This window comes from Martes martes (assembly GCF_963455335.1).
Source record: "Martes martes genome assembly, chromosome: 16".
Taxonomy (NCBI): Eukaryota; Metazoa; Chordata; class Mammalia; order Carnivora; family Mustelidae; genus Martes; species Martes martes.
Genome location: NC_137904.1, coordinates 12,443,550 through 12,455,956, shown reverse-complemented (window position 1 = coordinate 12,455,956; position 12,407 = coordinate 12,443,550). Strand labels below are relative to the sequence as shown.

Below are 12,407 nucleotides of genomic sequence, written 5' to 3'. Positions count from 1 at the left end.
CTGTTTTAGTTCAGATTTCCCTGAGTACTTCTTAGATTCATTAACATTTTCAGAGATTAATCACCATTTACTCTTCTATGACTAGCCATCTAGTCCAGATGGATTAAAGGCTTTAATGTAAAAAATAATCAAAATCTTAGAAACAAATTAGGGATTAAGGAGACCTTTTTGACTTTTTAAAAGAGTAAAGTAACAATCTAAAAAGGAGAATATATAAATATCTTACTGTGAAAAATTAAAATGTTAAGTTCTTTTACTATATAAAAAAGCATAAAGACAATCACTAGATTAAAAAAATTTGCAACACACATGACAAAGGATTAATATTTCAAACATATAAAGAGCACCTCCAGATTTATAAGAAAGACAAACCAATACAAAAATAGGCAAAAAATATATAGGCAATTCACTGAAGATGATTTGTTGAGTAAAGTATGAAATCTGGATGAATATTTTCATTTGCCCATTATTTTTCTCTATTGTGAATTTCCTTAGACCTTCTAAGATTTAATATGACGGTATGCTTTACCACATTCTTATGTTTCTAAAGTATCTCTCTCTTTTTAAGAGACTTTATTTATTTGAGAGAGAGCACGAGAGAGAGAGCAAGAGCAGGGGGAGGGGCAGAGGGAGAAGCAGACTCCCCGCTGAGCAGGGAGCCCGATGTGGGGCTCGATCCCCAGACCCCGGAATCATGACCTGAGTGAAGGTAGATGCTTAACCAACTGAGCCACCCAGCACCCCCTCTAAAGTATCTCTTAAGTGTGTATTTTCTCTGGTGAATTGTCCATAAAAGACACAGTTTGATTCTTCTTGTGGTGTTGGCATCTGGATGAATGCCTTATTAATCTTTATATTAGCTGAGTTTCTCTTTGATGAATTCTTTGATGTACAGTAAGGCTGGAGCTACTCCTAAAGGCTTTCCCACACTCATTACATTTATAGGGTTTTTCTCCAGTATGCTTCCTCAGATGTACAGTAAAGTCTGAGTTGGTTCTGAAGGCTTTCCCACATTCTTCACATTTATAGGGCCTTTCCCCAGTATGAATTCTCTGATGGAGTGTTAGCTGTGATAGAGTGATACAACCTTTTCCACATTCCTTACATGTATAGGGTTTTTCTCCAGTATGTGTTCGCCAATGCACTGTAAGGTATGAACCTCTCCTAAAGGCTTTTCCACAGACATCACATTTATAGGGTTTCTCTCCACTATGGATTTTCTGATGTTCTGTGACATGTACCATCTGGCTAAATGCTTTGCCACAGTCATTACACTTAAATGGTTTCTCTCCAGTATGTGTTCTTTGATGGGTGTTAAAGCCTGAGTTACTTGTGAAAACCTTCCCACACTCATTACATTTATAGGGTTTTTCTCCAGTATGCCTTCTTTGATGTACAGTAAGTTGTGATGTATTAGTGAAAGCTTTCTCACATTCAGTACACTTATATGGTTTTTCTCCAGTATGGGTCCTTTGATGTACAATAAGGTATGACTTAGTCCTGAACGATTTTTCACAATCACAGCATTTATAAGGTTTCACTCCAGTATGAATTTTCTGATGCTCTTTGAGATTTACCATTTTGGTAAATGCCCTCTCACAGTCAGTGCATTTATATGGTTTCTCTCCAGTATGAATCCTCTGATGTACAGTTAGGTGTGATTTTATTCTGAAAGATTCCCCACACTCATTACATAGATAAGGTTTCTCTTCAGTATGAATTCGCTGATGTATAATTAGGGATGAAGAACGCATGAAGGCCTTTCCACATTCATTACACTTATAAGGTTTCTCTCCTGTATGCATTCTGTGGTGTACAGTAAGGCATGAATAATTAATGAAGGCTTTCCCACATTCATTACATTTATAGGGTTTTTCTCCTGTATGAATTCTTTGATGTTCTGTGAAATTTGCTATACGATTGAATGCTTTCCCACATTCATTACATTCATAGGGTTTTTCCCCAGTATGAGTTCTTATATGTACAATAAGGCTTGAATTACTTCTGTAGGCTTTCCCACATTCATTACATCTAAAGGGTTTCTCTCCAGTATGAATTCTCTGATGGACATTAAAAATCGTGGTATTCTTGAAAGATTTCCCACACTCATTGCATTTATATGGTTTCTCTTCAGTATGGGTCTTCTGATGTACACTAAGATATGACTTATTCCTAAAGGCCTTCCCACAATCATTACATTTGTAGGGTTTCTCTCTATTGTGAGTTTCCAGATGTCTTGCAAGTTTTGATTTATCACTGAAAGCTTTCCCACATTCACTACATTTATAGGGTTTCTCTCCAGTTTGAATTCTCTGGTGTTGGTTAAGGCGAGCACACTGGCTAAAAGATTTTCCACAGACATTGCATTGATAAGGTTTCTCCTTAGTATGAATTCTCTGATGTACCATAAGTGATGAAGAAGCAATGAAGGCCTTTCCACATTCATTGCATTTATAGGGTTTTTCTCCTGTGTGAATTTTTTTATGTTGACTGAGATAGGAAGGCTGGCTGAACATTTTCCCACATTCATTACATTCATAAGGTTTTTCTTTAGTGTGAGTTCTCTGATGTTGAATGAGCAATGACCTATAACGAAAGGACTTTTCACATGTACTACATTTATAGGGTTTTTCTTTATTATTGTATTTTTCCCCTAAGGTAGGTTCTGAAGTAGGCCTTATGGCTTTGCCGCCTTCTGTATCCTTGCAAAGTTTCTTCCCCAGATGGGGATCTGTAATCAAATCTAAATTCTCAGTGAAATTCTCATGTGTTTGGCATTTGCTGTGGGGTTCTTCTGTGATAATGCCTGCTTCAGGAAAAAGAAGAGATCCAAATCTAAACCTTCTTTGACCAGAGGGAATCTTCTTGTGAGTAACTATTTTTTGACTCAAATGATTTTCCTGACTATTTTGCAATCTTAATATCCTTTCATTCCATTTCCATAATCCTCCCATTCTGGAGTTCCATAGACCATTCTCCATGAGTTTATCTATTGCGGTCTCCTGTGATACATCCTCAGAAACATCCTCTGTTGATACAGCATTCTTGGTTGCAGGTTTGGTCTCCAACTCTGGGGGAAGAAAAAGATAAATCAAATGACTCCTATTTCTGAAGTTAGGAAGATCTCAGTAAACAAGAAAAAAAAACGGAAACCTTAGCTGATAATGAATATGAAGTTTTAACTGCTTGCAAGTTGGTCTTGTTTTTAAGAAGAAAGACATATGTTTGAAGGAGGCTAGTTGAGCCAAGAACCAAAGCAGCAAATTCACTTTTCCCTTACGAAAAAAATTCATTCATGGTAACCCTCCTAGAATCTAAGTATCTCAAATAGTTCTCTTCTCATTCCCTTTATAATAAACTTTTTTTTCCAGACCATTCATCATAGGTTGTGATTATTTTTTTCCCATTTACTCTACAAACCAGACATTGCTCACATTCTTCCCAACTATACTTTCTACTTGTTCTCACTCATTTGATAGCTTTTTAAATAAGGGCTTTCTCAAATTTCCGTGTCAGAGTAGCTTACTCAAATCTTTTTATGTAGTTTTTAATAACACGTTAATGGAAAACAACACTTTGCTTTTTCAGAAAGTAGGCTGAACAGTAAATTAGTCAAAATTAATTTTATAGTTATTAATATTTCAAATAGTGATAATAATTATCAAGGGTAGTTTTGGAACATTTTATGTCTTAAGATCATGCCTAAAAGTCTGTCCCAAAAAACTGGATAAAAACTACTGGGGCGCCTGGGTGGCTCAGGAGTTAAAGCCTCTGCCTTCGGCTCAGGTCATGATCCCAGGGTCCTGGGATCAAGCCCCACATGGGGCTCTCTGCTCAGCAGGGAGCCTGCTTCCCTTCCTCTCTCTCTGCCTGCCTCTCTCCTTACTTGTGATCTCTGTCAAATAAATAAATTAAAAAAAAAAAAAAAACTACTTACACACTGAATTTTAAAGCCATGAAGCATTCCACTATCTGCAAAAGGTTTTTTTTGTGTTTTTTTTTTTATCTGCAAAAGGTTTTGATCTGATTTGTTTTTAAACATTTAGAAATAACTGCCTGAAAATTAATTAGAAATTTAAAAGAAGTATAAAAGTACGGAGCGCCTGAGTGGCTCAGTCGGTTGAGCCTCTGACTCTTGATCTCAGCTTGGGTTTTCTCAGGGTTGTGAGTTCAAGCCCCACGTTGCACTCCACGTGGAGACTACTTAAAAAAACAAAAAGTATAAAACTGTTCTAAAAGTAAACTATTGGGGAGCCTGGGTGGCACAGTCAGTTAAGTGGCCAGCTCTTAATTTCAGCTCAGGTTGTGATCTCAGACCTGTGAGATCGAGCCCCGGGTTGGGCTCTGTGCTGTGTGGAGTTTGCTTTAGATTCTCTCTCCCTCTCCCACTTCTACTTGTGTTCACTCTCAAATAAATCTTTAAAAAAAAGTAAAATACTGGGGCACGTGGGTGGGTCAGTTGGTGAGTGTCCAACTCTTGGTTTTGGCTCAGGTCATGATCTCATGGGTTGTGAGACTGGGCCTCGCACTGGGCTCTACACTCAGCAGAGGGTCTGCCTGAGGATTCTCTCCCTCTGCCCTTCCCCCCACGTGTGCATGCATGCATGTTCGGTCTCTCTCAGATAAATAAATCTTTTTCAAAAAGAGTAAAATTTTAAATTGTATATACAAGCAAGTTTTAAGACAACCATCCCACAGTGTAACCTTTTTTAAAAAGACCAAGATTTGAGGGGCGCCTGGCTGGCTCAGTTGGTAGACCATGCAACTCTTGATCTCAGGGTTGTAAGTTTGAGCCCCATGTTGGGTGCAGAGATTACTGAAACATAAAGCCCTAAAAAAAAAAAAAGGACAAAGATTTGAATTCAAAGGTACCAAAGAGGAGAACCCTAGAATCCAGTTCACTTAAATGTCTAACTCAACTAAGGTAACTGGGGATGGTTACAGCCTTTACCCTAGCAGCCCACCAAAGCAAACAATTCTCCATGGAAAAAGATTACACAATCCAGAAGCTCAAACTATCTTTACAGGTTCTCATATCAATGCTTGACAATGAAAAACAATAGGCATACAAGAAGATAAAAGTCTCATTAGAAATAAGTCAAGAGGGGCGCCTGGGTGGCTCAGTGGGTTAAAGCCTCTGCCTTCGGCTCAGGTCGTGATCCCAGGGTCCTGGGATCGAGCCCCACATCGGGTTCTCTGCTCAGCAAGGGAGCCTGCTTCCTCCTCTCTCTCTCTCTCTGCCTCTCTGCCTACTTGTGATCTCTGTCTGTCAAATAAATAAATAAAACCTTTAAAAAAAAAAAAAAAAAGAAGTCAAGAGAGAGGCACCTGGGCGGTGCAGCTGGTGAGTGTCCAACTCCTGGTTTCAGCTTGGAGGGTTGTGAGATCAAGCCCTGCACTGGGCTCTTTGCTGAGCCAAAGAGAGCGCTTAAGTTTCTTTCTCTCCCTTCCCTGTCCCCATTCTCTTTCTCTCTCAAATAAATCTTAAAAAAAGAGAGAGAGAGAGAGAGAGAGAAAGAAAAGAGTCAAGAGAACAAAACAGATAATAGAAACAGATTTAAGGGGCGCCTGGGTGGCTCAGTGGGTTAAAGCCTCTGCCTTCAGCTCAGGTCATGATCCCGGGGTCCTGGGATCGAGCCGCGCATCAGGCTCCCTGTGAGCCTGCTGCCTCCTCTCTCTCTGCCTGCCTCTCTGCCTACTTGTGATCTCTGTCTGTCAAATAAATAAATAAAATCTTAAAAAAAAAAGCCAAATAAGATTGATAAACCCTAGGCAAGACTGATTAAGATAAAAGAGAGAAAACAAACAAACAAAAAATCAATGTCAGGAATGAAAAGGGAGACATCACTTCAGATCCATAGCGACATTTAAAAGAGAGGAGAGTATGCCAATAAATTTAAATTTTAGATAAAATGGATCCATTGCCAGATAAACATAACTTACTAAACTGACACAAAAAGAAACAAGACATATCAATATTGCTCTAACTACAGAAGGAACAGAAGCTATAAACACCTTCCATAATAAAAGCATCAGGCCAACATGGCTTCCCTAAGGAAATCAATGTATCTTAAAAATATCTATCGTTCCCTCTCTCACAGATCTTTCTTTTCTCCGCACCATAAGATGATGGTCTTGCTTCATATTCTTCTTTCAATTCAGAATTGATTATACTAGAACGCCTTGATCTTCCTATCACGGGTTGACCTATCATCTGCACCTGCCTTCTCCAACCTTCCTAGGTTACAGCAGGAGAGGCGGCCTCTCTGCCTACCAGTGGTAAATCCCTCCTTTTCCTTTCTTGAGTTTATTTCCTTTAACCTTCTCACACACTTTCGTTTTCATTCTTCACTGAGTCCCATCTTGGTCTTGCAACATCAATTTCTCCCTCTCCACTAGGCATTCTTCTTATCAGCACTCAAATATGCCATACGAACTCCCATCTCAAATATAAGACAAAAGAGTTTTGTTCTTCATTCCGCACTTTCCTGTAGCTACTGCCCCATTTCTCTTTCCCTCTTCATGGTGGTGGGGGGGTATCTTCTCTAAAGAGTCATCTAAACTATCTAATGTCACTTTTCATTTACTATTTTAAAAATACATATTTTGGTTTTTTTAATTATTTTTTTTTTAAAGATTTTATTTAATTGTCAGAGAGAGGGGGAGAGAGTGCACAAGCAGAGGGAGAAGCAGGAGAGGGAGAAGCAGGCTTCCCGCTGAGCAAGGAGCCCGATGTAGGACTGGATCCCAGGATCCTGGGATCATGACCTGAGCCAAAGGCAGACGCTTAAAGAACATGTAATATTTCCAACACTCAATGTTAATGAAAAGGACTGAAGATGACACAAACAAATGGGAAAGTATTCCATGCTTATGGACTGGAAGAACCAGTACTGTTAAAATGTCTATACTACCCACAGGAATATGCATATTCAATGTAATTCCTCTCAAAATACCAATAACATATTTCATAAAATTAGAACAAATAATCCCAAAATTTGTATGGAACCAGAGAAGATCCCAAATAGCCAAAGCAATCTTAAAAAAAGAGAACAAGGGCCCCTGGGTGGCTCATTTGGTTAAGCATCCGCCTCTTGATTTTGGCTCAGGTTATGATCACCAACCCCTTTCCAAAAAAAAAAAAAAAGAGAAAAGAACAAAGCTGGGGGTTTCAGTCTCAGATTTCATGATATATTATAATGTGGCAGTAATTAAAACAGTATAATACTGGCACAAAAACAGACATAGATCAATGGAACAGGACAGAACAGAGAGACCAGAAATAAACCCATATTAATATGGTCAATTAACAAAGGACGCAAGAATATAAAACAGGGAAAAGACCGTGTCTTCAACAAACAGAGCTAGGAAAACTGGACAGTTACATGCAAAAGAGTGATCTGGACCACTTTCTTACACTATGCAGAAAAATAAACTCAAAATGGATCAAACACCTAAGTGTGAGAGCTCAAACCACAAAATTCCTAGAAGAGAACATAGGCAGTGATTTCTCTGACACTGGGCACAGAAACATTTTTCTAGATATATCTCCTCAGGCAAGGAAATCAGAGGAAAAATGAAACTACTGGGATCACACAGCTAAAAAACTTTATGCACAGTGAAGGAAATCACCAACAAAACAAGACAACCTACTGAATGGGAGAAGATAATTGTAAATGATATATCTGATAAGGGCTTAATATCCAAAATAAAGAACTTAACTCAACACCCAAAAAAACAAATGATTCCATTGAAAATGGGGAGAAGGCAGGAAAAGACATTTTTCTGAAGAAATACAGAATGGCTGATGGAAACATGGTAAGAAGCTCAACATCACTACACATCAGGAAAATGCAAATTAAAACCACAATGAGATATCACCTCACACATGCCAGAAAAGCTGAAATAAAAACACAACAAATAAAAAACGTTGGTGAGGATGTGAAGAAAAAGGAACCCTCAAAAATAAATAAGTCAATAAATAAAGGAACACTCATTCACCACTGGTGAGAATGTAAATTGGTGCAGCCACTGTGGGAAACAGTAGGTAGGTTCCTCAAAAACTTTAAAACAATTATCATACGATCCAGTCATTCCACTACTGGGTACGAACCCAAATAAAACAGAAACACTAATTTGAAAAGATATATGTACCTCTATGTTTCCTGCAGCATTTCTTACAATAGTCAAGCTATGGAAGCCACCCAAGTGTCCACTGACAGACGAATGGATAAAGGAGATGCGGTGTGTACTTACAATGGAATATTACTTGGCCACGATAAAGAATGAAATCTTGCCATTTGCAACAACACAGATGGACCTAGAGGGTATTATGCTAAGTGAAATAAGTCGGTCAGAGTGTAATACAGGAAACAAAACAATGAACAATGAAAAAGAGAGGTTAAAGAAAACCCCAGACTCTTAAATACAGAGAACAAACTGGTGGTCACCAGAGGGGAGGCAGGTGGGGGATGGGTGAAATAGGTGAAGGAGATTAAGAGCCCATTTATCTTGATGAGCAATGAGTGATGAATAGAATTACTGAATCATTATATTGTACACCTGAAACTCATATAAAACTATGTTAATTATACTTGAATAAAAAACCTATAATATTGATACATGAAAAGAATATGTATAACACCTACTGAGTTACCGATGGCATCATGATAAAATTCTCAAGTGAACTAGAATCCAATTCTTGGATTCCATCTCCACTATCAGCTCAACCCAAGATACAAACTCTGCCTAGACTATCGTAACAACCTCATTACCTGGTTTAATGTCCTCAAGCTCGATTTCCACACACAGAGTTATTTCCTAAAAATCCTTGATTAAAGTCTATCAACGCCTTCACGCTCGCTTTGATTAAAATTCCTGCTGAGCAAGGAGCCTGACATGGGCCCCGATCCCAGGACCCTGGGATCATGACCTGAGCCAAAGGCAGAGGCCCAACGACTGAGCCACCCAGGCGCCCCTCATTCTTTTCTGCGTCCAGTGCTTTGCCTGGAATGCCTCTCTTTTCCTCTTCCCTTAGCTGGTTGCTTCTGAATCTTCAAGGCAGATGTCGCCCCTCAGAAGCCTTCCTTGACCATTTGGAGGAGGCACCCTCATCCCCATCCCAGTCACTCTTTTATATCCCCCAATTTATCTCATAACTGAAGACTGTTACAACCATTATTGAGCTTCCTTTTATTTATATACTTGTTAATTTCTCAAAATTTAATCTTCATGATGGCAGGGACCTGGTCCATCTTACTCATTGCTCTAGAACTAGTACTTAACCCACTACGCAGAATACAGACGTCCAATAAATATTCATTAAGTCCATAAATAAATACTGTATTTTGACTTTCCACTGGTTCCTTGTTTGTATTTTCAATTAGCGAAGAACCTGGAGGAGAGGAGGAGCGTGCCCCCAGAACTGCAGCAAGCTTACAGGGGAAGAAAGTTAAATAATGAGTAAGTAGGTCTGGCTTAAACGGAACCAGTGGGGACCCTCGGGAAAGCGTTTTCAGGAAAATGAATGAAGGAAGAGATGTCAGAAAATGGTTAAAAGATGAGAAACATGTAAAGTTAAAGTAAACTTAAGAGGACAGAACTGAAAGGCGTGCTTCCCGCATGTCTGAATGAAGGACTAATTACGAAGATCGTGTCCTCGAGAAAGTAAAGTAGGACGGGACTCACAAGCAAAGAGGAGAAGCAACAGGACAGGGAAGAGGAGAGCGCGAGCAAGGGAGGGAGAGACTCTCTTCTGAGATCGTTCTGAGCAAGGATACTGCCCAAAATATTTCAGAGGTTCTGCTCCATCCATAACCTATGAACTTGAAAGAAATCCGGTCCTCCTGGGTCTTATGCACTCACCTGGGTAGGGGGTTCTTGCAATTTCTCTCACTACCACCCACGGTCCTTTTCCAGCCTCCAAATGAGATATCATGTCTGGTTTGGAAACTGCGAGCCCTGTTCAGAGAAAAATGAATAGGACTTGACTGTGTCTATGAGTAAGAACTACTGCCAAATGGAGTCTCAGCGCTTCATCTTCAGTGCAGAGTGGTTATTATGGAAAGTTCTAGAGATGCACTGCCCAGTACAGTTGTCACCAGCCACAGGTGGCTATTTAAATTTAAATTAGTTAAAACTATATAAAATTTAAAACTCAGTTATTCCATTGGAATAGCCAGATTTCAAGTTCTCAGCAGCCCCAAGTGGCTAGTGCCTGTCATACTGGACAGCACAGACACAGAACATTCTATTGTACGGTGGTGTTACAGATGATTACAAAGGAGCCCAACACTATGATCCTAGGTTTTCTGGGATTATAGATCATGGCAATAATCTGAGTTTAGGAAGAAAACGAACACATCTGTTCCTTTCTTTCTGGAGGTACTGATAACTCCCATTTATAAAAATGATCAGAAAAAACTTCAGTCCTAAATCTGGGCAGCTGTCAACAATCTCCAAGATGCCAATGAAAGATGTATTTCTTACTCTACAATGCGTGGGCCACTTAATTAAGAGCAAGGGATCGCATGATCCCAAAAACATCCCCCTAATAGATTTTAATGCCTAAACTCTTACCCCACGTCAGTTAAGTACTTTAGAGGCTCTGTATCTTCAGCACACCTGATCAAGTGGGTAGGTACGGGAACCAGAAGTTATTCTTACCCAGGGAGACAAGATTCCTATAATTCTCTAGCATCACATCCTTGTGTAGGTTCCTCTGTGAAGGGTCCATCAACCTCCACTCTTCTAACGTGAAGTCTATAGCCACATCTTTAAATGTCACGGGATCCTAAAATAAATACACTGTGATCACCCAGGGACTACACAATGACACCTGTTGGGCAGAATAATACATATACAACTGGAGGAATACTCCAGAAATCAGAATCACCAAACGGCCACTGAAGTCACCAGTTCAACCCTCAGAGGCTGAGGGAATCTCTCCAGCGATAAGAACTTAAAACCACAAGAGGAAGCGCATTCGATTTCCTGAGTTTTACTTGAAGCAGGATTTCCTTTTCAGACTACTTAAAATCTGGCTTTCTCTAATTTTGAAATATTGGTCTTACTATATTCTCTGGAGTCAAACAGCATGGTTTCCTCCTTCCCTAGAAAGTCCTAACATCTGATAACAGCTAGTAGTTTCTACCCAAATCATCCTTTCTCCCTCAAAACTCTGGCTTATCTATACTATCTGCTCTTCCTCAGCACCAAATCTACAGAATATGACATAATAAAACATACAGTTTATCATTCAGATTGTAGATACAGAATATCGTAAGCTCTGTCTTTGAGCAAGAAAAAATAAGAAATCATGGGCACTCTGGAGAACTTCATTGGTCAGGATATGAATTACATATGTGCTTGTATAAAAAAATGCAAGAATAAGCCATAAATTTTTTTAGTGGTTACCTGATAGAAAGAGAAGGGAACGGAGAGAGTGCAGAGGACTGGAATTAGAAGCTAAACTCTTTTGAATATTTCTTGTTCGGTAGACCATGTAAATGTATTATGAAAAAAATCAAAATTTTAGTCATTCCCAAAAATTAACAGGAAAATGAAAGCAGTTTGAAGCACAGACATTCATCAAAGATGAAATATCTTAAGTGACTTTAAAACAACAATTATCTGTATGTCCTTTGTGAAATATACCCCAAGAAGAAAAAGAACGGCAAAAAGCAAAAACTATGTTTTCAATAAATAATCATACTGTTGGTGGTAGTGATGAAAATGCTATTTTGTAACTGCTGTGTGCATAGTGTTTGCTAAAGCAAATTAGTATATTGATGCCACTGAGAACCAATAAATTTGGCATGACAGAAAGAAGAGATAATGTGATATTGGTGAGATGATGCAATAATTCCATAGATCCAAATTTGAATTAGAAGTATCAGTATAAACTCGTGAATTACTTTAGTTTTAAGGAAGAAAATAAAATATATTTCCTAGTTTCATCCATGGAAAAGGCCTAAAAATAAAAACAATAACAAATAAGGTAACATTATGCAAGCTAGAAATGGCCTCTAAGTATTACTTATCACTAAAAGGAACAAAGGCCTGGAACATTCTGTGATACCAAAGACAAGACAGCTATCAAAGACTACTAAGATCATATCTAAGACGCAGGAGAAACTTGAAGAGGCTCCCACTAGTTAATAATAATGGGATAATTTGAACATCAGTGAGGATGATAAATACAATGGGTTTCAAAAACACACATTTAAATTCATGATTCCACATACTACTATAAAAATACTCAATATTTTTAGAGGATGCCTGGAAACTGATAAATAAATAGAAAGAATTAACCTTTTGTCCTTTTCCTATGGAAAACATTTATAGCTTGCATAGTAATCAATTGTGATCACACAGTTGGTAAAGAGAGATTTCTCTTTATGGAAGGA

General features: G+C 38.7%; 1 protein-coding gene across 4 annotated transcripts in view; it reads right to left on the bottom strand.

Moving 5' to 3' along the window:
- Positions 1-12,407, bottom strand: part of ZNF624 (zinc finger protein 624) — a 34,105-nt gene continuing 21,698 nt past the window's right edge. For 2 of the 4 annotated variants that reach the window (XM_080826482.1, XM_080826483.1), the window contains 3 exons: positions 10,666-10,792; positions 9,865-9,960; positions 1-3,070 (listed from right to left, as the gene is read on the bottom strand). In XM_080826482.1, coding sequence (XP_080682608.1) covers positions 852-3,070; positions 9,865-9,960; positions 10,666-10,792 — 2,442 coding nt within the window. In that variant the 3' untranslated portion in view covers positions 1-851. The remainder of the gene's footprint in view (positions 3,071-9,864; positions 9,961-10,665; positions 10,793-12,407) is intronic. The other 2 variants (XM_080826484.1, XM_080826485.1) reach the window with 1 other exon arrangement.